The sequence below is a fragment of the Neltuma alba genome, unplaced genomic scaffold, assembly GCF_004799145.2.
Source record: "Neltuma alba isolate B1F8T4 unplaced genomic scaffold, ASM479914v2 tig00003562_pilon, whole genome shotgun sequence".
In the NCBI taxonomy this organism is placed as follows: domain Eukaryota; kingdom Viridiplantae; phylum Streptophyta; class Magnoliopsida; order Fabales; family Fabaceae; genus Neltuma; species Neltuma alba.
In genome coordinates, this window is record NW_021633335.1 from 17,951 (window position 1) to 40,569 (window position 22,619).

General features: G+C 39.1%; 5 protein-coding genes across 6 annotated transcripts; 4 read left to right on the forward strand and 1 right to left on the reverse strand.

Moving 5' to 3' along the window:
* The first annotated feature begins 115 nt into the window (after nt 1-115).
* On the forward strand, nt 116-2,019 carry LOC114741907 (exopolygalacturonase clone GBGE184-like). The gene is made up of 3 exons (XM_028930159.1): nt 116-463; nt 622-942; nt 1,039-2,019. The coding sequence occupies exons 1-3, from the start codon at nt 116-118 to the stop codon at nt 2,017-2,019; spliced, it is 1,650 nt and encodes a 549-aa protein (XP_028785992.1).
* A 2,790-nt stretch (nt 2,020-4,809) lies between these two features.
* LOC114741911 (exopolygalacturonase clone GBGE184-like) lies at nt 4,810-6,668 on the forward strand. The gene is made up of 3 exons (XM_028930163.1): nt 4,810-5,166; nt 5,325-5,645; nt 5,742-6,668. Exons 1-3 carry the CDS (start codon nt 4,810-4,812, stop codon nt 6,666-6,668), a joined length of 1,605 nt encoding a protein of 534 aa, XP_028785996.1.
* A 3,388-nt stretch (nt 6,669-10,056) lies between these two features.
* Nucleotides 10,057-11,482, forward strand: LOC114741909 (ethylene-responsive transcription factor ERF071). The gene is made up of 2 exons (XM_028930161.1): nt 10,057-10,379; nt 10,473-11,482. Exons 1-2 carry the CDS (start codon nt 10,205-10,207, stop codon nt 11,270-11,272), a joined length of 975 nt encoding a protein of 324 aa, XP_028785994.1. The 5' UTR covers nt 10,057-10,204; the 3' UTR covers nt 11,273-11,482.
* A 1,581-nt stretch (nt 11,483-13,063) lies between these two features.
* LOC114741910 (60S ribosomal protein L19-3-like) lies at nt 13,064-15,137 on the forward strand. Its single transcript, XM_028930162.1, has 5 exons — nt 13,064-13,221; nt 13,750-13,872; nt 14,191-14,504; nt 14,696-14,760; nt 14,848-15,137. The coding sequence occupies exons 1-5, from the start codon at nt 13,110-13,112 to the stop codon at nt 14,870-14,872; spliced, it is 639 nt and encodes a 212-aa protein (XP_028785995.1). The 5' UTR covers nt 13,064-13,109; the 3' UTR covers nt 14,873-15,137.
* Nucleotides 15,138-15,456: 319 nt separating this feature from the next.
* Nucleotides 15,457-20,279, reverse strand: LOC114741915 (probable ethylene response sensor 1). Of its 2 annotated transcripts, XR_003739811.1 has the most exons (7): nt 20,217-20,279; nt 18,929-19,887; nt 18,420-18,788; nt 18,060-18,326; nt 17,736-17,854; nt 17,330-17,551; nt 15,457-15,467 (listed from the first exon to the last, which is right to left on the reverse strand). XR_003739811.1 is itself a non-coding variant. In XM_028930166.1 (6 exons), the coding sequence occupies exons 2-6, from the start codon at nt 19,832-19,834 to the stop codon at nt 17,422-17,424; spliced, it is 1,791 nt and encodes a 596-aa protein (XP_028785999.1). In that variant the 5' UTR covers nt 19,835-19,887; nt 20,217-20,279; the 3' UTR covers nt 17,095-17,421. The 2 variants fall into 2 exon arrangements, 1 of the variants encoding a protein (XP_028785999.1); XM_028930166.1 differs by lacking the exon at nt 15,457-15,467 and having other exon boundaries at nt 17,095-17,551.
* Between the last annotated feature and the right edge of the window lie 2,340 nt (nt 20,280-22,619).

Genomic DNA, 22,619 nt, shown 5'->3' on the forward strand with positions numbered 1-22,619 from the left:
TTTAAACTCCAACTATATATATGCGTGTGTATGGGAGTGATTTTTTTTATCTAATCATCTCAATCTCAATAAATAAACTTTCAATAAGCCGTTCAGGCCTCATCAATCAGAGGCTATGGCGGCCAAGGCTTTTTTTCTTTTTCTCACTGCTTTCCTTTCTTGCAGCATTTTAGCTGCATCCCGTAGTCTTGGCCATTCCCGTAGCCTCCTTCAAGCTGCTGCTCCTGCCACTCCTGTCGTTGGTGTCGCCCCTGCCACTCCTCCTGCCGGTGCTCCACCAATCACTCCTGGCGCCGGTGGCGCACCTGCTGCCACTCCTGTTACTGGTGGACCTACTGTCGCCACCCCCGCTGGAGGTCCTATTGCACCTACCGGCGTCACTCCTGTCATTTCTGGTGGTGTTGCAGTTTACGACGTTACAACCTTCGGTGCTAAGGCCGATAACAAGACCGACAATGTTATGGTCAGAACATAATTTCATTTTGCAAATTACTAATCACATACACACGCGCACACTGTTCTGATAGGGAGCGAAGGATCAAGGGATTTGTTAGTGGATTTAATTGCAGCGGAGAGTTCATATATAATAGATGAGCTTGTTTGCTATTTGTGCTTCTGTAGGCATTCATGCATGCATGGATTGCGGCATGCAAGAACAGCACTACACCGTCAAAGGTATTGATTCCGGCAGGAGCATTTGTAGCAGGACCAACAGTGTTTGCTGGCCCATGCACAAGCCCAAAGCCCATAACAGTCGAGGTGTTGGGAACAGTGGTAGCTACAGTAGACCCGTCTGAATATGTCTCTCCCGAATGGTTTACCTTTGAACACGTTGACGGACTCGTTATCACCGGCAACGGAGTTTTTGATGGCCAAGGTGGCGTTTTCTGGCAATACAATGATTGCAAAGGAAAATCCTCCGAGTGCGCTTCCCTTCCTTCGGTAAGATATCAAAAGAATCTAGACTTCACTTGATTAATTAGTTAAGGTTACATAGCTTTTATTTGGCTGCTGATGTTAATGATTTTGTACCTGCAGTCACTAAAGTTTAATGCAGTGAGCAATGTGATCGTCAATGGCATTAGTTCCGTAAATAGCAAACAATTCCACTTCCATCTTCATGAAAGTAGCAATTTCACGGCCAGCTATCTGACGATAACAGCTCCTGGGAACAGCCCCAACACAGACGGAATGCATATCGGGTCCAGCTCTTTGGTGACTGTGTCGCATAGCGTTATCGGAACTGGTGACGATTGCATTTCTGTCGGAGAGGGGTCTAGTAACGTGACCATCTTCAACATTACTTGTGGACCAGGCCATGGAATTAGCGTGGGAAGCCTTGGGAAGAGGCCAGATGATAAAAGTGTGAATGGTGTCTCCATCACAAACTGCACATTCAAAGGCACCACCAACGGTGCAAGAATCAAAACCATGGTGGGGCAAAGCCCAGGAGGAGAAGCCAAGTCAATCTTGTATCAAGATCTTTTGATGGATAATGTGAGCAACCCGGTGGTTATCGATCAAAGTTATGGTACAAAGGCAATGAGGTTTCAATCAAAGTCATTTTGGAAGATAAGTGATGTGCATTTCAAAAACATAAAGGGAAGCACGACCACAAATGCTGCGGTATCCTTGGACTGCAGTATAACGAATCCTTGTGAAGGTGTTGAGGTGGCGGACATCGATCTGACTTTCACGCCACTTCATGCCAATAAATCATTCTTTTCAGCGTGTTCCAATGCTAAAGCTACCTTTATCGGAACCTTGAACCCACCGGCTTGTTCTTCTACTGCAACTCCTGCCGCTGATGCAGCTCATGCAACATCTCCAGCCGGTGCTCCAACAGCCACTCCTGTTGCCGGTGCAACTCCTCCAACTGCTCTAGTCGGTGCCACACCAGCCACTCCTGCTGCCGGTGCTGCTACTACAGCTGCTCCACCAGCCACTCCTATTGTCGATGCTGCACCTGCAACTCCTGTTGCTGGTGGCCCACCAGCCACTCCTGTTGCCAGCAGCTGATTTGTTTTGTTTTTTTGGGAGTTATTCTTAACTGGAAGCATGCAATTGAGGGCATTTATTCATGTATTCCTCTGTGTTTACTTGTTTATGCATTTAGATGTCCTGGACGGAGAATTCTTATTCTTTTGTTAAATAGATGCATAGGCTAAGATATTTTAGTCTTAGTCTGGGCTATCCTCCATGGAGCCTTATGTGTATAATGGAGGGATTCTTTATTTTGAATGAAACTTCTTCTTTTTTTATATTATTTTGTACGCGACTTTATATATATGATTGTTGAAACTTCTTTTATATATTTAGGTGCATTCTTCTTTTTGTTTGGCTTATATAATATGGCCATTAAAACTAGCCATTAGAAGTTGCTGACAAAAGATTAGTAGTGATGTCATTTATCTGTTGAAGCTCAATCCATGCTTAATCATCTCTAAAATATGTTGTTAGATGATCTAAAACATTTCTGTAATTATTGGGCATATTTAGATGGAGTTTCATAAGATGTAAACTTGATCTTGAATCCACTTGATAAACAAAGCATGAAGAAGCTATCTCTGACAAGAATACTTATTTCAATAAAGCTTTCAAAGAGTTTAAGATTTATTCAAACAGGGTTGGGAATAAAAGAGTTAAATGGACTTTGATTAGAACGACACTTAGAATGGAAGTGAGTGTGACTTAGAAAATATGTATACTTATTTGAGATAGACTACGAGTCATATAACAAACGAAGGATGACTCGAACAAGGCCTGAAATAAAAGTCACTTTGTCATTTGGAAGTATTGGAGTACTTATTCTAATAGAAGTAAGGATACAATACTATTGGTCTTTAACTTGAAGTGTTGTTTGTACAAATTTGAGTCTGATACAAGCAAAATGAACGTCAAATTTGAGTGGCCATAATTCTCTCAATTCAAATCCAAATTTCACAAATGACCTATCACTAGAAATCTCTTTAAGTCTACTTTCAAATGCAACGAGAGTCATTTTGAAATTCATTGTAGTCACAAAGATATAATCAATGAACTGACTGAAGGTCAGGATCAAGGCGTGAAATCCAAGCACCATATTCCAAACAACATATCTCCGTCACATGAAAATCTTTGAAGTTGATCTTGATGTGCATGAATCATGTCTAGAGCCTAGTTTCATATGAACCAAGCTTGACCTCAAACAAATGGGTGGTTTGAGAGAGATCACAGAAATACCAAGTACAAATCAAAGTTGAATGAAAAACAAAGCATAACAGAACATGTGGAGCCAAGAGGTTAACTCGAACAAGGACCAAGTTAACTCAAATAAAACATGTGAAAATCATCTCTAAAGATTATATTTGAGTTTAGAAGAATGATGACTCAAGTTTTGATTATATAACTTCCAGTTGAGGTATTTTTACTTCCAACTGAGCATAGCAACCTCAAATAATAAATCTAATAGCTTGAATCTTGATATTTCCATTTGATATTGTGAGTTCTTCTATCTTCAATACCCTATTCGAATATATAGGAGGAGATTAGCAAGATGTAGCAAATTCTCATGAGGTTTATTCGATGCGTGTCTTGAGTCAACCTCTAATTCGCATAAGACATCAAATAATTCTTCATGTAATTGGCTTTTGAAACTTCATGCTCTACCTCCAATAAAAGAAGTTTTTTTTCAAATAAAATTTGCCTTGAATTTTCAATCTTTGTTTGTAGAAACATTATTCGAAGCCTTGCTCAAATAAATTTTTTATCTTCTTGACAATAATAATTTTCAGCAACGTCATTATTCATAGTAGGCATCGAGTCATGCTTTTATTCAAATAAAGATTCTTTGTCTCAAATTCCACTTCATTTGATGACTTAAATATTGCATGGAGTCAAAGCTATTCCGTTCATCTCTATTTTTGGTTAATGAATTAGAGCATCTTGTAAAACAAATAACTTACTGGGATTTACCATTCTCAGTTCTCTTCTTTCTTCAAGCTCTCTTATTCTTCTTGATCATTCTTCATAATCTAACATGACGGTCTCTATAGTTTAACATCATAGTTTCTTTTTTTTTTCCCTTGACCAAACTGTACAAGATAATTCATTAAATATAATAGCTAGTCAAATAACAAGAGATATATATTATTCAAACTTTTTTCCCAATATTTAATATCATTAAAACTAATTATATATAACAGATTCAAAAATATCAAGATATCTATATATACAACAATGAATAGTTTATTGATCAAAATTCATTATCATAATTTGATTTGCTGTATTTTTTGTTACTTGTCCATTAATTTGACACTATAATTTGCTAATAAATATGATTCAAATTAAAAATTTTAGTTTGGTAACATTTGCCAATACTAAAACCTAATAATTAAAAAGAATTATATGTCTTTAGCAAACCGGAACTTTAATTATATTTTCACCTTGGAATAAGATTTAGACACTACAATTTTGTTCTTATTTACACTTGGCAAGAAATGGCTATTAAAACATGTGAACTTGAGGTATCATAGAATTTTTATAAGTTGCATCTTTCATAAGTTACAAAAATCATTTGCGCTTTTTGAGCTTAACGTTACGCAACTTGCCAAAATTGCAAAGCATGTGTTCCGATTTAGACAATAAAACACCTATAGATAACTTGATAAGCGATGAACACGAGACACCATACACCAAGCTATTCTAATTAAGGCCTTCCCTCCTTTAAACTTCGAATATATATGTGTGTGACTAGCATCTTTATCAAATCATCCCAATCTCAATAAATAAACTTTCAATAAGCCGTTCAGGCCTCATCAATCAGAGGCTATGGCGGCCAAGGCTTTTTTTCTTTTTCTCACTGCTTTCCTTTCTTGCAGCATTTTAGCTGCATCCCTTAGTCTTGGCCATTCCCGTAGCCTCCTTCAAGCTGCCACTCCTGCCACTCCTGCCACTCCTGTCGCTGGTGTCGCCCCTGCCACTCCTCCTGCCGGTGCTCCACCAATCACTCCTGGCGCCGGTGGCGCACCTGCTGCCACTCCTGTTACTGGTGGACCTACTGTCGCCACCCCCGCTGGAGGTCCTATTGCACCTACCGGCGTCACTCCTGTCATTTCTGGTGGTGTTGCAGTTTACGACGTTACAACCTTCGGTGCTAAGGCCGATAACAAGACCGACAATGTTATGGTCAGAACATAATTTCATTTTGCAAATTACTAATCACATACACACGCGCACACTGTTCTGATAGGGAGCGAAGGATCAAGGGATTTGTTAGTGGATTTAATTGCAGCGGAGAGTTCATATATAATAGATGAGCTTGTTTGCAATTTGTGCTTCTGTAGGCATTCATGCATGCATGGATTGCGGCATGCAAGAACAGCACTACACCGTCAAAGGTATTGATTCCGGCAGGAGCATTTGTAGCAGGGCCAACAGTGTTTGCAGGCCCATGCACAAGCCCAAAGCCCATAACAGTCGAGGTGTTGGGAACAGTGGTAGCTACAGTAGACCCGTCTGAATATGTCTCTCCCGAATGGTTTACCTTTGAACACGTTGACGGACTCGTTATCACCGGCAACGGAGTTTTTGATGGCCAAGGTGGCGTTTTCTGGCAATACAATGATTGCAAAGGAAAATCCTCCGAGTGCGCTTCCCTTCCTTCGGTAAGATACCAAAAGAATATGGACTTCACTTGATTAATTAGTTAAGGTTACATAGCTTTTATTTGGCTGCTAATGTTAATGACTTTGTACCTGCAGTCACTAAAGTTTAATGCAGTGAGCAATGTGATCGTCAATGGCATTAGTTCCGTAAATAGCAAACAATTCCACTTCCATCTTCATGAAAGTAGCAATTTCACGGCCAGCTATCTGACGATAACAGCTCCTGGGAACAGCCCCAACACAGACGGAATGCATATCGGGTCCAGCTCTTTGGTGACTGTGTCGCATAGCGTTATCGGAACTGGTGACGATTGCATTTCTGTCGGAGAAGGGTCTAGTAACGTGACCATCTTCAACATTACTTGTGGACCAGGCCATGGAATTAGCGTGGGAAGCCTTGGGAAGAGGCCAGATGATAAAAGTGTGAATGGTGTCTCCATCACGAACTGCACATTCAAAGGCACCACCAACGGTGCGAGAATCAAAACCATGGTGGGGCAAAGCCCAGGAGGAGAAGCCAAGTCAATCTTGTATCAAGATCTTTTGATGGACAACGTGAGCAACCCGGTGGTTATCGATCAAAGTTATGGTACTAAGGCAATGAGGTTTCAGTCAAAGTCATTTTGGAAGATAAGTGACGTGCATTTCAAAAACATAAAGGGAAGCACGACCACAAATGCTGCGGTATCCTTGGACTGCAGTATAACGAATCCTTGTGAAGGTGTTGAGGTGGCGGACATCGATCTGACTTTCACGCCACTTCATGCCAATAAATCATTCTTTTCAGCGTGTTCCAATGCTAAAGCTACCTTTACCGGAACCTTGAACCCACCGGCTTGTTCTTCTACGGCAACTCCTGCAGCCAATGTAGCTCATGCAACATCTTCAGCCGGTGCTCCAACAACCACTCCTACTGCCGATGCAACTCCTACAACTGCTCCACCAACCACTCCTATTGCTGATGCTGCACCTGTAGCTCCTCTTACGGGTGCCCCACCAGCCACTCCTGCTGCCAGCAGCTAATCTGTTTTGTTGTGTTTTTTGGGAGTTTGTTATTCTTACCTTGGGGCGTGTAGCTGAGGGTATTCATTCATGTATACTTCTTTCTCTAGTTGTTTATACATTTAGATGTCCTGGACGCAAAATTCTTATTTATTTGTTAAGTAGTTGCATAGACTAAGATATTTTAGTCTTAGTCTGGGCTATCTTCTATGAAGCCTTATTAGTATAAGTGGAGGATTCTTTATTTTTAATGAAACTTCCTCTTTATATTATTTTGCAGACGGCTAGATATAGAGGCACACTATTTTGACGTCTTCAGTAAAAATTAGCCTCGAACGTCATCAGTATATATGTGCAGTTTTATTAAAACTTTCAAATTATTATCCGCTACGCGTGTTGGGTGTAAAAGGATACTGTATATATAGTTAATAAAATGATTTTGTCCACCTCGCTTCCTTATGAACCCGGTAATAAAGACAAAGCAGAGTGAAATTCGAATGAATCTGCCCTCAAACACTGATTTGACATATCTGGGAAAAAGTAGAAATATGTGGCATCCCAAATACTAATATTTAAGCGAGTGACAATTCCACCGCTCTCTTCATGCAGCCATGGTTATATTATTCCGGTGTGCAGGATTAAAAAATTTGAGCGCACTTAATTGGAAACGATACGTTGGTTTGGTGGAACAAGAAAAAAGGCTGGTCAAATCTACCACTGAGGCTATGAGGGGAACGACATTAATTTGGAAGATATATATAATTTCAGCAATTAATTAATTAGGTTCAATGATATAACGTTATCCATGGCAAAAGATATTTTCTTTTAAGTACAGGGCTATAATGTTCTCAAAATCAAGTTGCTGTTTCGCTCTCTTCGAATGATCCCCTTCCACAGCAATGCATTTTCATATTGCAGCGTGTAAGAGTCCTTATACTTAGGTTATATTTTTATACTTTTTTCTCCTGCCCCTTTATAACAGCGCATTATGTTAATTGTTGCAATGGAATGCATGCATTAAACTGGAAATAATATAACTAAATTACCAAAGGCAAATACAAAAAGTCCTATGTTATGGCTATATGATAGGCTAAAGCAAACATCCAATCTTGGTTGAAAGTCGCAGATCTCGGACACTAATTTATAGTTGCAGAAGCCAACTTGGATTATTAAAGACCTTGCCACTAAACTCCCAATACGATGTGCTCCGTGGTTTCTCGCCCAGGACGACCGAGCACGCCAACAACCCTCGAGTAGTACAGCTAGTGGCCACTTACTTTACACGGACTAATTATTAGCATGATTTGTTTAATCCGACGCTAAGAAAGAAGATTGAATCAGAATGGGAGAGCAAGTAATTTTTAATCTTTATTTTGAAACCCTTGATTAGCTATTGCGTATTCTAGCTAATCCATTTCTTCATATTCTCTTTTGACTTTGTTTTTATTTTGAAGTCTCATAATTAAATATGGTTATTTAGTTCTTGTCGCCTGCTTAATTAAGCGTCGTCGTAGTTGTGCAAGTGGACAAGTTGTTCCACAGGTTGTTTTTGACCGTGCTCACAACAGAGACTTCCTCAGAAATACCGTGGATTTAAAGGTAAATTACATATGGATATTTTCTTCAGCCATGCATTTGATACGTTTTAAGGCACGTATCTACCATATATAACTAATTAACTACTCATTTAAAAAGCCATGTAATTTTACAGAATAGACCCTCAGATTTAATTAACATATATGCATTTTCATTTTGATAGCTTTCCAAACTTTGTTTTTTTTAGCTGAAATGATTTATATGGCGAACTTAACTGATGTTGCGCAGTCTCACGCTGAAATCATTCGTAATTATTTTCTATGATCATCGACCTAGTATTTTTTTTTTAATACATCCAATTATATGGTATATGAAAAAGAAGTACAGAGAAACAAATACACATATGTATCATAACAACACAATAAAGACATAGCAGGCATCAACGTAATTTACAAGGGAGTTTACAAGAAAAACATAAAAAGAAAGATTCAAAGGATGGTCGAGACGACGGAATACTGAGATTCTCTAACTTAAAAAGAGTATGGACGAAGTAATTAGGAAGGAGAAATAACACTGATCTTAAAAATGTTATGTTTTTTTTTTTGCCCCCACAAGTTACAAAACACCATGACATAATTTCTTTAATTATACGATGCCAACAATGGATTGGCAAGCCGCATTGAAATTGCTTGTATAACTCTCACACGACCTTGTAATTTCAACGAGTAAAGTACCATGATACAGCCTGTACAATTCAACGTGTGAGGTGCAACGCATGGGAGGAAATTCTAGATTCTATATAGGAAATTAGCTGAACCGGACCCCACAAAAAGAAGCTTCCACTGCCCGTGTCAAGGAAGAACTGGTAAAAAGGAACACAACGATTGGAGGAAAGATCTCCTCACCACTATGGGATACCTCAATCAATATCATCGATAAAAATATAATCATTATTAATATCTAATACTGATTTTGATATTAATGTAAAATATAAATACAAAACTCATAATACATTAATATACTTGTTAATTATACTAATATAATTTCTTACTAATGGCACACATACACAAACATACCACCTCAACGTTTAAAAGGAGTTTTTATACAGTATAATTTTACTAAAATTCTCAATAATGAATTATATAAATAAAGTATAATCCATTGAGAATTGGTTGGCCCTGAGCGGCGGCATGTTTGACGTTATTTTAATATTTTTCTAAAGTCGTTCACTCTCAAACAAGTGTGTGGTTATTTTGGCTAGAAAAGAAAGTAAGCGTTTGATCACTTTGAAACATTTTTTTACCTTAATAGAAATATTTTTTGGTTCTCACCTGAATTTTAGTACATTTTTTATGAGTGTGGTATTGTATATTTTATAAAACACAATATACATTTTTTACTTTATTCCGTAAGAAATGAAGACTAGATAAAAAAAAATTAAAAAATATTACAAATTCTAAAATTAATCTACCAAACTTTAGTGTGGTTTATATTCTGTTTTCATTAAAATGATTAAGTACTCATCAAATTTTTAAACTTAATTTTATTGTCAAGTTATGCACATTTCCTCATAATATTTTCATCTATAACAATTATTACTGAAATAAAATAAAAGCGTTACAGAGCAAGTGGCAAATGTTCTGGGGTATGCTCAGGTCGGAAAAAAAAATGAAAATGTCCTGGGGTATGGATAAAGACTAAAAATGAAGAGCCTCGTAGGCTCGTAGCGAACAGCGAAGAGAGAGAAAAGCCAAGACTTGGAAAACAAGGCAGAGGAAATCGAGTGACAAAAAGCGGTTAGGTAGGTCCGTCCAGGAAGGTTCTCAATTCCACCCAAATAACTGCGCTCCCCTCATCTTCCCAGCTACTTATACCCTCTTCCTCGCATTCCCTGGCGTCATCTCTTCACTCCTTCTCTCTCTTCAAAACCTCTTTCTTAAACCTCTCCCTCTCTGATCTCCCCTCACATCCCTCGCCTCCCTCTCTCTGCTTCATTTGATTTGCCTTCAGCTCCATTGATCATGTGTGGTGGTGCCATCATCGCCGACTTCATCCCCCGTCACCGTGGCCGCCGTCTTACCGCCTCTGACATCTGGCCCAACTCTTTCGGCAAGCCAAATGACGACTCCGACTTCGACTTCCATTTTCCTCAGCCAGGCCACTCTGTCTCCCGCAAATCAACCCATCCTTCCCCAGGTCAGTCCTCTTTCCACACCCTTCGCCTCATCTTCTTTTCATTTGCTTTCTTGTTGATTGAATGCGGTTTTGTTTTTTCTTTCTGAGGAACAGTTGATCAGCAAGCCGAGAAACCCGTGAAGAGGCAGAGGAAGAACCTCTACCGTGGGATCAGGCAGCGTCCCTGGGGTAAATGGGCCGCGGAGATTCGCGACCCCAGGAAGGGGGTTCGTGTTTGGCTTGGCACCTTCAACACTGCTGAAGAAGCCGCCAGGGCCTATGACAGAGAAGCTCGAAGAATCCGCGGCAAGAAAGCCAAAGTCAATTTCCCCAATGAAGACGATGCCTACTCCCTTCAGGCTCGCCGTAATAATCCACCGCCTCCGCTCCGATCCCCCATTTCTCCCCTGTATCCGCAACAGTACGGCTCAAACTTGAACAATGTGCCTAAAAGTTTCAGTTTGGAGTTTGGCTATGATCTGAACCAGGCGGGCACAATTCCTTCCTTCGGATTCGACACCAATCCAACTCTCGTTTCTGGAGATAAGAACTCTGGATGCGGGTCAGGGTCAGGGTCAGGGTCAGGGTCAGTGTCAGTGTCCGAGTGTGCCTACTCCAGGATGCAACTGCTGGACTCGAGTCACAAAGGAAACGGCTATTCCTGTGAGGATTCGAACATGGACGTGGAAGGAAAAGCGAACACGGTGGTGACGGAAGCGGAGGAAGAGAAGAACGAGATAGAGAAGCTGTCGGAGGAGCTAATGGCGTACGAGAACTGCATGAAGTTCTATCAGATTCCATATTATGACGGGCAATCGACGGCGTCCAATAATGTACAGGAGAACGTGGTGGGCGATCTGTGGAGCTTCGACGATGAGGCCGTCCAGGTTTCGGTGACGTCATCGGCCCTGTGAAGGCTCGTGTCTGTGGATACTGGATTCCTTCTTGCTTGCTGGGGAAGGGCGGAGAAACAGAATGGGCGGAGGAACTGGCGATTTAAGTCCGATGTTTTCGAGTTGAATTGTAATGATTTCCCTTTGCTTTTCTTGATGAACAATGTTTATTTTGGGCTGCATGAATTTTAGGTGTAATTACATTAAATTCAATTCATTCGATTAGTTGATTGTGCCGTCCCGATGAGGGGAAACAAAGATGGAAGCGGCGTGTGCGCCACGCGATCTAGCTAGATACTATTTGGAGTTTTAAGTAATGAGAACGAAAATTATAATGACGAGGGAAGATTAATTTTGACGAGACAAATGGGGGCAGCTTGTCGTGGCGAAGAGATTGCCCCAAAAGGATAAATGCTGGGTAGATCACCAAATTTAGAGGGGTGTTTGGTTTCGTAAATATTTTTACGATCTACAAAATAAATATATAAAAGAATTTGTCTTATTTTTTTTAAGGACGTTGATACCCGCACGTCAATTTGGTTTTTTGTTGTTAGCTTCCGGTTTTTTTTTGGTTAAAAAAAAGAAAAAGTGATGAGGATATCGGATCGGATTAAAGTAACATGGTAAAAAGAGGTAAATTGAAAGGCATAGCTGGGGGGTGAGAGATGCGGGGGCAAAGCAGTGGGGGCTGCTGGTTTTGGAAGACGCGGCGCCAGTGGGCGCCGCCGGATTTTGGCTGACGGCTGACGTTGCTCTTGTACTGTCATCCCACTATTCCCGCGCAACCCCACCGCTCCTCAATTCGCGGTCCCCTTGTAATTATTTTATTTATATGTCACCCCGTAATAAATATTATAAAAGATAATAACGTTATTTTTTTAATAAAATTAATATTAGTTTGTTTCTTTAATCTTGCAGTAAAGTTTTAAAATTAATTCTGTATTGCGGTTTTTAAACAAATTTTTTTTAATATTTTTGCTTCATATTTTATGAATTATGATTAAAAATTATTTATAAATTATTTTAAATAAGTATTTATTTCTTGGAAGGAGATTTTTTAAAAATCCAAATCCATAAAGCCAATGCTGCATCTGTTAGCCTACTTCCTTGCCTACGATTACAGGCTACTCCTGACTAAAGTTTCCGCGTTTTCTTCTCCGTGTTTGGCAGGTATAAATCACTGAGTAAACTTTTTTTTCCTTGGAAGGAGATTTTTGAAAAATAAATGAATTAAATTTTTTAAAGACTAATTTATGAAAAATGACTATGTTTTTGAAGGATTTCAACTTGCACCAACACTATGAGCAAATTAGTAAAAAGCACACATAGTAAACGATAAGTCTCATTTACATCCAGCAGAATTTCCATCTTTTTTATTAGATAGAAGAATTTTATCTTTTAAAAAGCAACTTGATTTTCAAATGTTGATTTATTAATATATTTTGAATTATTGATATACTTCGAGATGGGGAGACTTCCATCCCCGCTTGAACCCAACACAATTTTGAATAGGATGTGACCATTTTTGCCTTAAAATGAAAAAGGCTTAGGCCCAATCGACGTCTTATCTCTTGGGCTCCTTTACACTGAGCCCAATATGGGGTTGGATAAAAGGCCTCCAAGTTCCAACTTCGGGTTAACAATTGAAACGTCGCCTTAAATAAAAAGGGCTTTAGGCTCAACCAAGGTCTTAATCTCTTGGGCCCCTTTTTGACGGCCCAATTCGGGGGAGGATAAAAGGCCCAAAACGACTGCCAAGCTAGGGTTAACAATTGAAAGGGGTGGTATATAGTTTCCTCCGCCGCGGAGTGCTCTTTCGACTGCAGCTGCAGCAGAGAAGGGAGAGGGTGAGTGGAAAATGGTGTCGCTGAAACTCCAGAAGCGGCTCGCCGCTAGTGTCCTCAAGTGCGGCAGAGGCAAAGTTTGGCTTGACCCAAATGAAGTCAACGAAATATCCATGGCCAATTCTCGTATGATTTTCCCTTCTGTCTTTGTTTCTCCGTTATCTGTACTGTCCTACTTATTTCTTTGGCCTGATCTCTATATTTTGTCATTCCCCTTTTGAACGCTTTGATTGCCAAGGTCCATTTCTTTTGGGCACATGGATTGGTGTGCCGGTTCTCGCAATTCTGAGCGATAATGAAGATAGATTGCTAATCTCATTAGTAATAATAGTTTTTTTTCTTTTCATTAGTAATCTCACTTTAGGATGGCCTGGTTCGCTGCATGCTTTTCTTTAGCCTTAAACAGTCATCCTCTTGGTTCCCTTTTCAACGGAATATGCATTTCTTCCATTCTATTTGACTCTACTTTGGATTCCGCTACTTATGTTTTTGTGTAGTAGACTGTACACCTTCCTTTTATTTCAAGTTGTCTGGAGCCCTAATGCCCTATTAAGCTGGGTCTGATGTTAGATAGGGTATCATTATGTGGCGCAATGTTGGTTGTGGTGTTTGAAATTTCGCAGGCTCATTCTCGTAATAACGTTTCATTTGCAGGCCAAAACATACGAAAGTTGGTTAAGGATGGGTTCATCATCCGGAAGCCAACCAAAATTCACTCCCGTTCACGGGCCCGTCGAATGAAGGAGGCCAAGAGGAAGGGACGTCACTCTGGATATGGTATTTATTCCTCTCGTCATTTTTCTCTTTTGCGTGATATTCTCGAGTTAATTGAATTCAGGGAGACAAGATCGTCAGGCCATGTTGTCATGTTCAAAGACATGTCCAGTCTTCATAATGATTTAAAAAGAACGAGATTACTGCTAACTAGTTCATGCAATCTGAGATAGCTTCTCATAAAAGAGTTATGTCTTTTGAAAATCATTGGTAGGCGGGCATCTTTTTTTATTAAGTTATTAGGCATTTTTATTTAAATTTTTTTAAAGAAAAATTGTAACGTAATCTTTTAAATTGTAATTTTTACCTGACTGACACTAGGTAAGCGCAAGGGTACTAGAGAAGCACGACTTCCTACCAAGATTCTTTGGATGAGAAGAATGCGTGTGCTCAGACGCTTGCTTCGCAAGTACAGGGAGTCCAAGAAAATTGACAAGCACATGTACCATGACATGTACATGAAAGTTAAGGGTAATGTGTTCAAGAATAAGAGAGTCTTAATGGAGAGCATTCACAAATCTAAGGCCGAGAAGGCAAGAGAGAAGACTTTGAGTGATCAGTTTGAGGCTAAGCGTGCAAAGAACAAGGCAAGCCGGGAAAGGAAAATCGCAAGGAGGGAGGAGCGACTGGCTCATGTGAGTTTATGCTTTTAGTTGTTGATGAATCTGTCTTTGGAATTCGTTGGCCTCTAGTGTCTATCATGATCTTGATATTCTCTAGCATTGCACCTGGGAAAATTCCGGATGTCTGTTTGCATAATAGATTGTGGCTGATGCCGGCACATTTGGAATTGACCTTTTCATTTCATCTCTGTATATGTCTTTAGGGTCCTGGAGAGAAACCTACTGCAGCACCGACCACACCACCTCCGACAGCATCTCAGCCAGCCCAGTGAGTGTTAATAGCCTCGCATTGGCTGCTATCATTGTTTGTGACTATTCGTTTTTCATAAACTAATTGAATATGCTTTTTCTGCAGAGCATCAAAAAAATCCAAGAAGTGAGGGGACACATGAAGGAATACCTGATGTAGTTTTGGTCAATCTCTTTTTGTTGGATTAGACATTTCTAATTGTTATTTCAAGTACGAGAGTTTCAACTATTTTTACAGCAATGATTTATATTTATTTCGTTTGATTGCGTTTTCGGTATGAAATTGTAGCGTGCAAAATTCTTCTCTAGGCCTTTAGATCACTGTGACGCTGTTTATCACACCCTAAACATTCCTATCCTTGACCTATCAGATGTGACGCGGATGTGGTTTCATGAACTCATCATTTGTGCTCGCATCGTGTTACGCCAAGTTTTTGTATAATTATATCCTTTTAGTTTTGATCCGACTTTTTTTATTGGATTGTGACTTACCAACATTTCTTTAGGTGTTTATGAGTGAGATCAAACCACTGAAATATGGATTTGTATCCCCCAAAAAGCTCAAATGCTGGGCATTGAAATGTCTGTATCCACATTTTTGTGAATTAGCTTACATAAAATGTAAGCACATGAATTCGTTATAAATGGTTTGGTTTCGTCTTATCAAGCCGACGTTACTCTTGTTTGCTTACTGCGCCAATTAATTATGCTAGCGTGCCCCATTAACTTGTTCTCGCGGGGCCGCTGTCACAGTTAATGGTGCTGGGAATTGGTCCTTTCTTTTAGGAAGACTTGAGAAAACAGAGTTATGTTTCTGATTAATAGATATAGTTTTTGGCCTAATGATTATACTTGATGTTAGAAGTGAGGTGCTGTTTAGCAAACCATCTCACCGGGTTTAACATTCCAACCTTGTAGCTCTTTCAGCAGGCGCACGGAGATATTGTTGCATGTTTGTTTCTTACCAATCCAGTGAGGTGGTGATTAACTCTTGATCTGTTGACCCTGGCAATTCCAATCAGCCTTGAGGTCCCTTTGGTACATAACCTAATAGGAAATATAATTTTCATAGGATGCTATTTTTATGACCTGAACAGTGAACATCCTTCGTCGTCTTTGCAACCTCCGCCTTTTTCACCTCCCGTCTCGCCTTGCCTCCTCTCCGTATTTTAGATTTGGCTAAAATGTTGCTAGACGATTCCTTACCTGGGCACCGCCTCCTAATGCTCCATTGTGATCTTCGCTGCTCTCCAAACATTCATTCTTCTTCGTCCTCCGCCGTTATTTCTCTATTGGGGTAGTGTCTGAAATCACTTTCTTCTTGCCTTATCTAGACAACTATAAAAGCTTCTTGATCATAATTCTCAACTGAGATCAAGAGTGGCGATGGCATGTGTGTGTTTTTCCCAACGGCATGCATATAATATATAGTGCTTTCAGTCCTAAATATAAGATTTTATTTATAATTTATAAACAAGATCTTAAAATTAGGATATTTTATATTTTATATTTTATAATTAGGATGTAGTGTTAGCTTAAATAAAATTGATGCAATTAAGTTTGAATCCACTCTTTCCTTCCCAAATCTAGATAACCATCGATATAGGTCTCTTCACGCTTCGTATGTATGTGTTTCTACTTTCTAGTAGTTTTTGATGTTCAAAGTTTGCAGATCTGCTTTTGCGTTGATGTTCTGTGTTGATGAATCAAAGCATTTTGATTGTGCGTAGAAGAATCCGAGGGGGGGCGCCATTGTTGGTTGCTGAAGGAGAATGAGGGAGTAAAAAGTTTTTTTTTTTTTTTTAAATTTCTGGGGGGTGTTAATAATCCTAGTTTCCATTGAAATTTTCACTTGATACCGAACTACTTGTAAAACTTACTTTCATTTCTATTTCTTGTTCCGCTTCCATTTCTGATAAAATATTTTCATTTTTCCACTGAACCAACCGTGGCCTTAGGCAAGGGCAGAGTTAAGCCAGTTATTTTCCTTTTCTTGTACTTAAGACTTTGGATTCAATTTCTTACCGAAAATCTTTTAATCTGGGCGGTGCATGAAAGATTGGCCAGAAAAATTTGAAAACACAACAGGATAGAACTGTGTGGTTTAAAATTTTATAACATGCGTGACTTGCGGTTAACTTCCTAATACTCCATCCGGTTCTAATTATAAGTTCCAAATAATTAATTTATGGATAACAAACAAATAGGTAAAATTAGTTTAAAATAATAAATAAGTTAGAAATATATTTTTGTTTTCAAATATATGTTTATAATAAATTAAAAAAAAAGATGAAATAGAATGTGTGGAAAAATTTAACAAGAGAAAAATAATTAAAGACAATATTAGAAAATATGCATTAAATGTTAAGCTAAATTTAAATTGAAACTTATAAAATGTATCACACTCCTTTCTAAACTTGAAAGCTTATAAATAGTGGAGGGAGTATGTAATAACTGGTTTCAATCATGTAACTGGATGAGTAACAGTTACGTTAATAAATAACGAAGAGATAATGAGACAATAATGGCTTATTTTGCTTTTGCATAATATGGCGAAGCGACAGGGACAAATTTGTTATTAATGGGACAAACAAAATCTCGGATGTGTCACCTGGTTCGACGCTACTGTTCTTTGTTTCAAAAACTTGTTTGATAGCGAGTCTATCGGGAAAAGAGCTCATCATATGCTTGGCCTCCGTTTGCAGTTGGCATTCCCACAAATCCCGAGCTTCACCATGAACGTATTTGTAGTCCCTTTCCCTATGCCTTCACTCTCAATCCACATGTCACCTTCCATAAGTTTCACGAATCTGATTCAATATCCGCAATCTGAGTTAGTAACTTCACAAATCACAATTAGTTTTCAACAAATAGCACCGCCTTTATGATTTCTGCACTAAATTATTAAGGTCAACACCACAACAAATTGAATGGCGAGAATTTATGTTATGTTCAGTTTGCTGCATGCTTTAAAAGCTGGGATTCTGCCTCTACCTTTTACAAATGGCTAGTCCAAGCCCTGCACCATTGCTTGGTCCTCTTTGAGACTCAGCAAATTTGGTAAAAATATGAGGAATATCTTGTGGGGAAATGCCACATCCAGAGTCCTTAACCTGCACAAACAGGGATACTCGGGTCAATATGGTGCTGTAACACAGTTAGGTTACCATCGCTACATTGACAGTTGGTAAAATCCGGTGTCTTGTTCATAGAATCCTAGGCATCTGGGCGTGGACGCAAATATGAACATCTTTCATATGCAATCAAATAAAATAACTCTATAGACTTTAGATATCTGATATGATATGCTCACGTAACCTGTATTATAACGTATTGATGACCATCACTTGATGCCGGATAAAATTCAGGAGGTCGCCGATCCTGCAAAACTTTCGGTTTCCCAACAGATGCTCTCACAGAAACATAGCCCTGTCTAGTGAATTTCACAGCATTACCCACAACGTTTAAAAGGGTTTGCATTAGACGTTTCTCATCTCCAATGGCAAAGACAGGCACATCGGGGTCCAGAGTTAAAGTCACAAGTAATTTCTTCACAGATGCTATTGGCTTTATCAAGTTAATAACCTGCATATTTAAAGGTAAACTAGCATGGTGAAGAATAACTTAACTCCTTACTACTGTTATAAAACACTGAAGCGGAAAATCTGTGACAATTACCTCTTCCAGAACCGCATGAAGGTTAAATTTTCCCAATTCTAATTGAAGGCTACCATCTTCTAGCCTAGAAAGATCTATAACGTCGCTAACAAGTGTTGCCAACATGTTGCTATTCTTCAATGTTGTCTCTATTACGCTCCTCTGCTCAGAAGTGAGTTCAGTCTCCAAGAGAAGCGACGACAATGCCATAATCGCGTGCGTTGGCGTCCTCATCTCATGATTCATGACAGCAAGGAAATCATTCCGAGCATGGCCTGCCATTTCTGCTTCTCGTCGTGCCAAATCTAAATGAACATTCTGTTCCATGAGTTGATCCCTGGCTCTCATAGACTCCTCCAGTATAGCAGCATGTGAAAGAGCTACTGCCACCTGTTTTAATGCTTGAAAATCTCAGATATACAGAATAAGATTTCTAATATACAATGCGATGAAGTAAAGCAATTAGGAATTTAGAAGACTATGCAATATTAAAATGCCGGTAATGAGAGAGAAGGAATATAAAAAAGGACCTGATCTGCTACTACATCAACAAGTTCCAATTCGTGATCTCGCCATTTTCTACCAGTGTCGGTAGGGAGGATCAAGACCATGATGGCATATCTCTTTGCAGAAAGATCTGGCCAATTATTGATTGGAAAGTCTGAGAGATGCAAAAGAGGAACTCTCACAGCAACCACCTCAGGTGATCTGTATCTTCCAACAACAGGTTTAATAGTGACCAGGGGACATGTGTGTGGAACCCTCATCGCTCGAGGGCTATTGAAAACTTCATTAACGATAGGAAGGTTTGTCGGGACGCAGGAGCTAACATGTGCACCACTCAATGTGTGTGAAAGTTGAAGATGAAGACCACATCTTGAGGGCATCCACAGTGCACATTCCTCCAAGCCCAAAGTTCTTCCCAACTCCACAAGAGTGGTCTTGAGAATGGTATGCCTGTCAAGCGTGCTTCTGATCTCATGAGTTAACATCCTGACATGCCTCCCAGCTTCTTCTTGAGTAAGAATAAGCCCCATTTCTCTATCAAGCTCTTCAGCCCTGATCTTGAGAAGACGTTCCCGAGTTTTGACGCTCATCAGATCAGGGATAATGTGAACGAGCATTAGTGCTGTGGCGCAGGATATAATAGCACACAAGGCTTTAGCCATTGCCATGACCATAGCAATACCTTTAGAGGGCAGGAAGAATGTCCACAGGCTTACGAAGTGAGATGCTCCACAAAGAATAATGAAAGCACCGAACTGGATAAGAACCCATCTGTATGGGAAGAATGCAGACTTCTGAACAAAATATATCAGTTCCAAAGGAATCGAGAAATACGCAAACGCTATTAGAATATCCGAGATGTACTGGTATTTCGTGAGAAGTCCATCCAGGGGCCAATTCTGTGGCTCAAGGCAATCGCAGGACTCCATAATAGTGTAGCAGCCTTCTCAACAAATCTCTGACAACGACGTCCTTAGCACACCTTATTAGCAGAAATCAGCACAAAATACGGGATCTATTTAGAATTCAGAACCAGGATACTGTCTTATAAAACATCAATACTCACAACACAATCAAACATGCGCAAAGACTATACCGAATATGATTCAAATGCCACAAAGCAAAATTCTTCACGAGGTAATTTTGAATTTATCAGTGCAAACACATACAACAACGGCCCAAAATATACCTACTGTCGAACCAAATGTCCAAGATGAATGTTTTCAACAAGCAATCTAATCATGCAAACCAAAAAGACTTAGCAGTATAATAAGCACGCGGTAGAAAACAAAACAATGAAATCATTCTTACCAGCCAAAGAAATCGGCGAAAAGAAACCGTAGCAGCGGGAGAAGTAGAAGAGACAAGGGCGAGTAGAATGCAGAGTTAAAGCCAGTAACGTTGTCACGAACAAGGAAGGCTACCCAGTTTTTCAGATTATGCTTTTCTCGCAACTCCAGTGCTGCTTCAGTATATTCAAGTCACAGTCCCACAAAAATTTCAGATTGGTTGGTGTTCATAAATATGATGATAGAGCTAAGTGTGCGGACGGATCTTCTCTATCTCATGTTTAGGAAAATATGGATTGTTTTATATGTACTCTCAGACGTGGAGGAAGGGAAGGGAGGAAAAAACTGCTTATTTTCACATATGGATAAGCGGATCTAGAAGGTTACTTATAAGTCGTTATACAGTTTGCTTTTTAAGTTTCATACAGTGCACTGATCATTAACAATGGAATGGATGTGGCTCAAATTCACACAAGAATGCTTCGCATGAATGAGAAACTAATGGAAGAATCAAATTATGTTGTCTGTTACTGTTAATTTCTATGGCCTTTTTTGGAAGAATCTTGATTGTTTGATTCTTTCGTTTTTAAAAATTGATCAGGTTAAGTAATAAAATAAGCAACATTAATTAAATTTCTAATATGTTAATATGTTGAGATAAATAAGATCAGATACAGACGAAAAATCGTGTGATAAATTAGAAAAGAACAAATCAAGTTGATACCCCACGCAAAGATGCATAAGCCGAATACTGAAAGAGAAGATTCGTAGCCTCATCCTCTAAATCACAATGCTGAGCTATGTTCAATGGATTTGAATGATGGTTATCAAGTAGATATAACATCGCCATCTATCGGGGCGGAAAAAAAAGGTTTGCTAATATTTTCACCAAAAATTCAAGCACATGCAGTTGTTTTTTTTTTTTTTTATTTGACAAACTAACACTAGGTAAAATGCAATCAGATTTTTGTCCAAAAAAGTGCAATCAGATGGGACGAGAAAATCTTAAGGTTTTCGCATGTAATTAACAAAGATAAAAATAAGATGCTCAAAACACATGAGAAAAAAAAAAAAAAAAGAGGTGGACCCTAAAGTTTGTATGACTAGGGTTCAACCGTGGTTTCCCGTCGCGTCTTGGGCGCAAAACGACCGAACAAGTTTCATACAATTAAATGCAAGCTTTATACACCGTAAATTATACTCGCTACTATCTCTAATATAAGAATTACGTTATAATTCATATACTCCTCTGGTCCTAAATGTAAACCTTATACTAGAATGTAAGACCCTTATACACACTAGTATAGGGTCTTACATTTAGGACCAGAAGAGTATTATATTATAAAGTGATTCTTATATTAACGATTGAAAAGTAATTAAGTACATGAAAAGTAATTTTGAAAACACATTATAAGTGCTTCACTCCCCATTTAGAATCACATTTGAAATTAGTTATGAACACATAAGTCGAGAAAAAAACTTATTTCGTATATTTATCTTGTATTATGTAAATCTAGACAGAACAACTACTTATAAGTTTATTCCAAACGATAATTCTGATTAAAGTCTTATGCCATGCATTGTGAAAAGATTTTACAAGGGGCCTTGAGCCTTTTTTATATACACACACACACATTTGACCTGATTGAGCCTTATATAATAAGTCAAAGGTAGTATTAAATGTAGGCGTTGGTTATAACTAAATGACAACACTTTGGATGGTAGGACAGACGGATACAAATAAATATAATACGAAAAGAATGTTATGACTTTTTTATATGTTGACTGTCCATCTGTCATTTTCTGAAGCGGATAACATGTTCATGCATGTACAAAGGAGATTGTGCATTGTGGGCGCATGTTAAACGTCACCGGCGAAATTTACAGTCAAAAAATTATGTCTGGGATTTTTTTTCTCCTGCCATCAAAAGCAAGTTGATATGTTCCGTGGGTGGTTTAGTACGTATTTGGATTCCACTTTTACCAGCAGAATTTTCCAAAAACAGAAAGTTGTAACGGGCGATTACTTACTTTTCAACCTTGGTTTGCAGATCAGAAAACGACACAAGCTAGTTTTGGAAACACAAGTTAGAGTAGCTTTTGGCAAAAGTCGGTTCAATTCTGCAGAAATCCGTTTCATTAACGGTGAACTAAACACGTTCTTAGATTGAGCCGGTTAGAGGAGGTTGACACCCAGGCTTTCAGAGGGGCCTAGTCAGCTTGGGCTAAATCTCAGGTTCAGGTAACGGAGCCTTGCCTGTAAGTTTTGGGATGCCTCTTCAAAGGAATTCTGACGTCGACAAATCCAGATGAGTAGGAAAAGGGAAATGATTCGTCCAAATCCCCAATAAAAGATACGAAGCACTGAATCAGACACTTGAACTACAATATTGGCTTTGTGGTTCCTCGCATTTCAACTCCGCAT

What these genes read in the sequence shown, in the direction of transcription:
- LOC114741907 (XM_028930159.1), top strand. Translation starts at nt 116, where the DNA reads ATGGCGGCCAAGGCTTTTTTTCTTTTTCTCACTGCTTTCCTTTCTTGC. An exon ending in ACAAGACCGACAATGTTATG is followed by an intron (nt 464 to 621) that starts GTCAGAACATAA and finishes GTGCTTCTGTAG; the next exon opens with GCATTCATGCATGCATGGAT. An exon ending in AGTGCGCTTCCCTTCCTTCG is followed by an intron (nt 943 to 1,038) that starts GTAAGATATCAA and finishes TTGTACCTGCAG; the next exon opens with TCACTAAAGTTTAATGCAGT.
- LOC114741911 (XM_028930163.1), top strand. Translation starts at nt 4,810, where the DNA reads ATGGCGGCCAAGGCTTTTTTTCTTTTTCTCACTGCTTTCCTTTCTTGC. An exon ending in ACAAGACCGACAATGTTATG is followed by an intron (nt 5,167 to 5,324) that starts GTCAGAACATAA and finishes GTGCTTCTGTAG; the next exon opens with GCATTCATGCATGCATGGAT. An exon ending in AGTGCGCTTCCCTTCCTTCG is followed by an intron (nt 5,646 to 5,741) that starts GTAAGATACCAA and finishes TTGTACCTGCAG; the next exon opens with TCACTAAAGTTTAATGCAGT.
- LOC114741909 (XM_028930161.1), top strand. Translation starts at nt 10,205, where the DNA reads ATGTGTGGTGGTGCCATCATCGCCGACTTCATCCCCCGTCACCGTGGC. An exon ending in ATCAACCCATCCTTCCCCAG is followed by an intron (nt 10,380 to 10,472) that starts GTCAGTCCTCTT and finishes TCTGAGGAACAG; the next exon opens with TTGATCAGCAAGCCGAGAAA.
- LOC114741910 (XM_028930162.1), top strand. Translation starts at nt 13,110, where the DNA reads ATGGTGTCGCTGAAACTCCAGAAGCGGCTCGCCGCTAGTGTCCTCAAG. An exon ending in AATATCCATGGCCAATTCTC is followed by an intron (nt 13,222 to 13,749) that starts GTATGATTTTCC and finishes TTTCATTTGCAG; the next exon opens with GCCAAAACATACGAAAGTTG. An exon ending in GGGACGTCACTCTGGATATG is followed by an intron (nt 13,873 to 14,190) that starts GTATTTATTCCT and finishes GACTGACACTAG; the next exon opens with GTAAGCGCAAGGGTACTAGA.
- LOC114741915 (XM_028930166.1), bottom strand. Translation starts at nt 19,834, where the DNA reads ATGGAGTCCTGCGATTGCCTTGAGCCACAGAATTGGCCCCTGGATGGA. An exon ending in TTGATGTAGTAGCAGATCAG is followed by an intron (nt 18,789 to 18,928) that starts GTCCTTTTTTAT and finishes GCATTAAAACAG; the next exon opens with GTGGCAGTAGCTCTTTCACA. An exon ending in ATCAATACGTTATAATACAG is followed by an intron (nt 17,855 to 18,059) that starts GTTACGTGAGCA and finishes CTGTTTGTGCAG; the next exon opens with GTTAAGGACTCTGGATGTGG.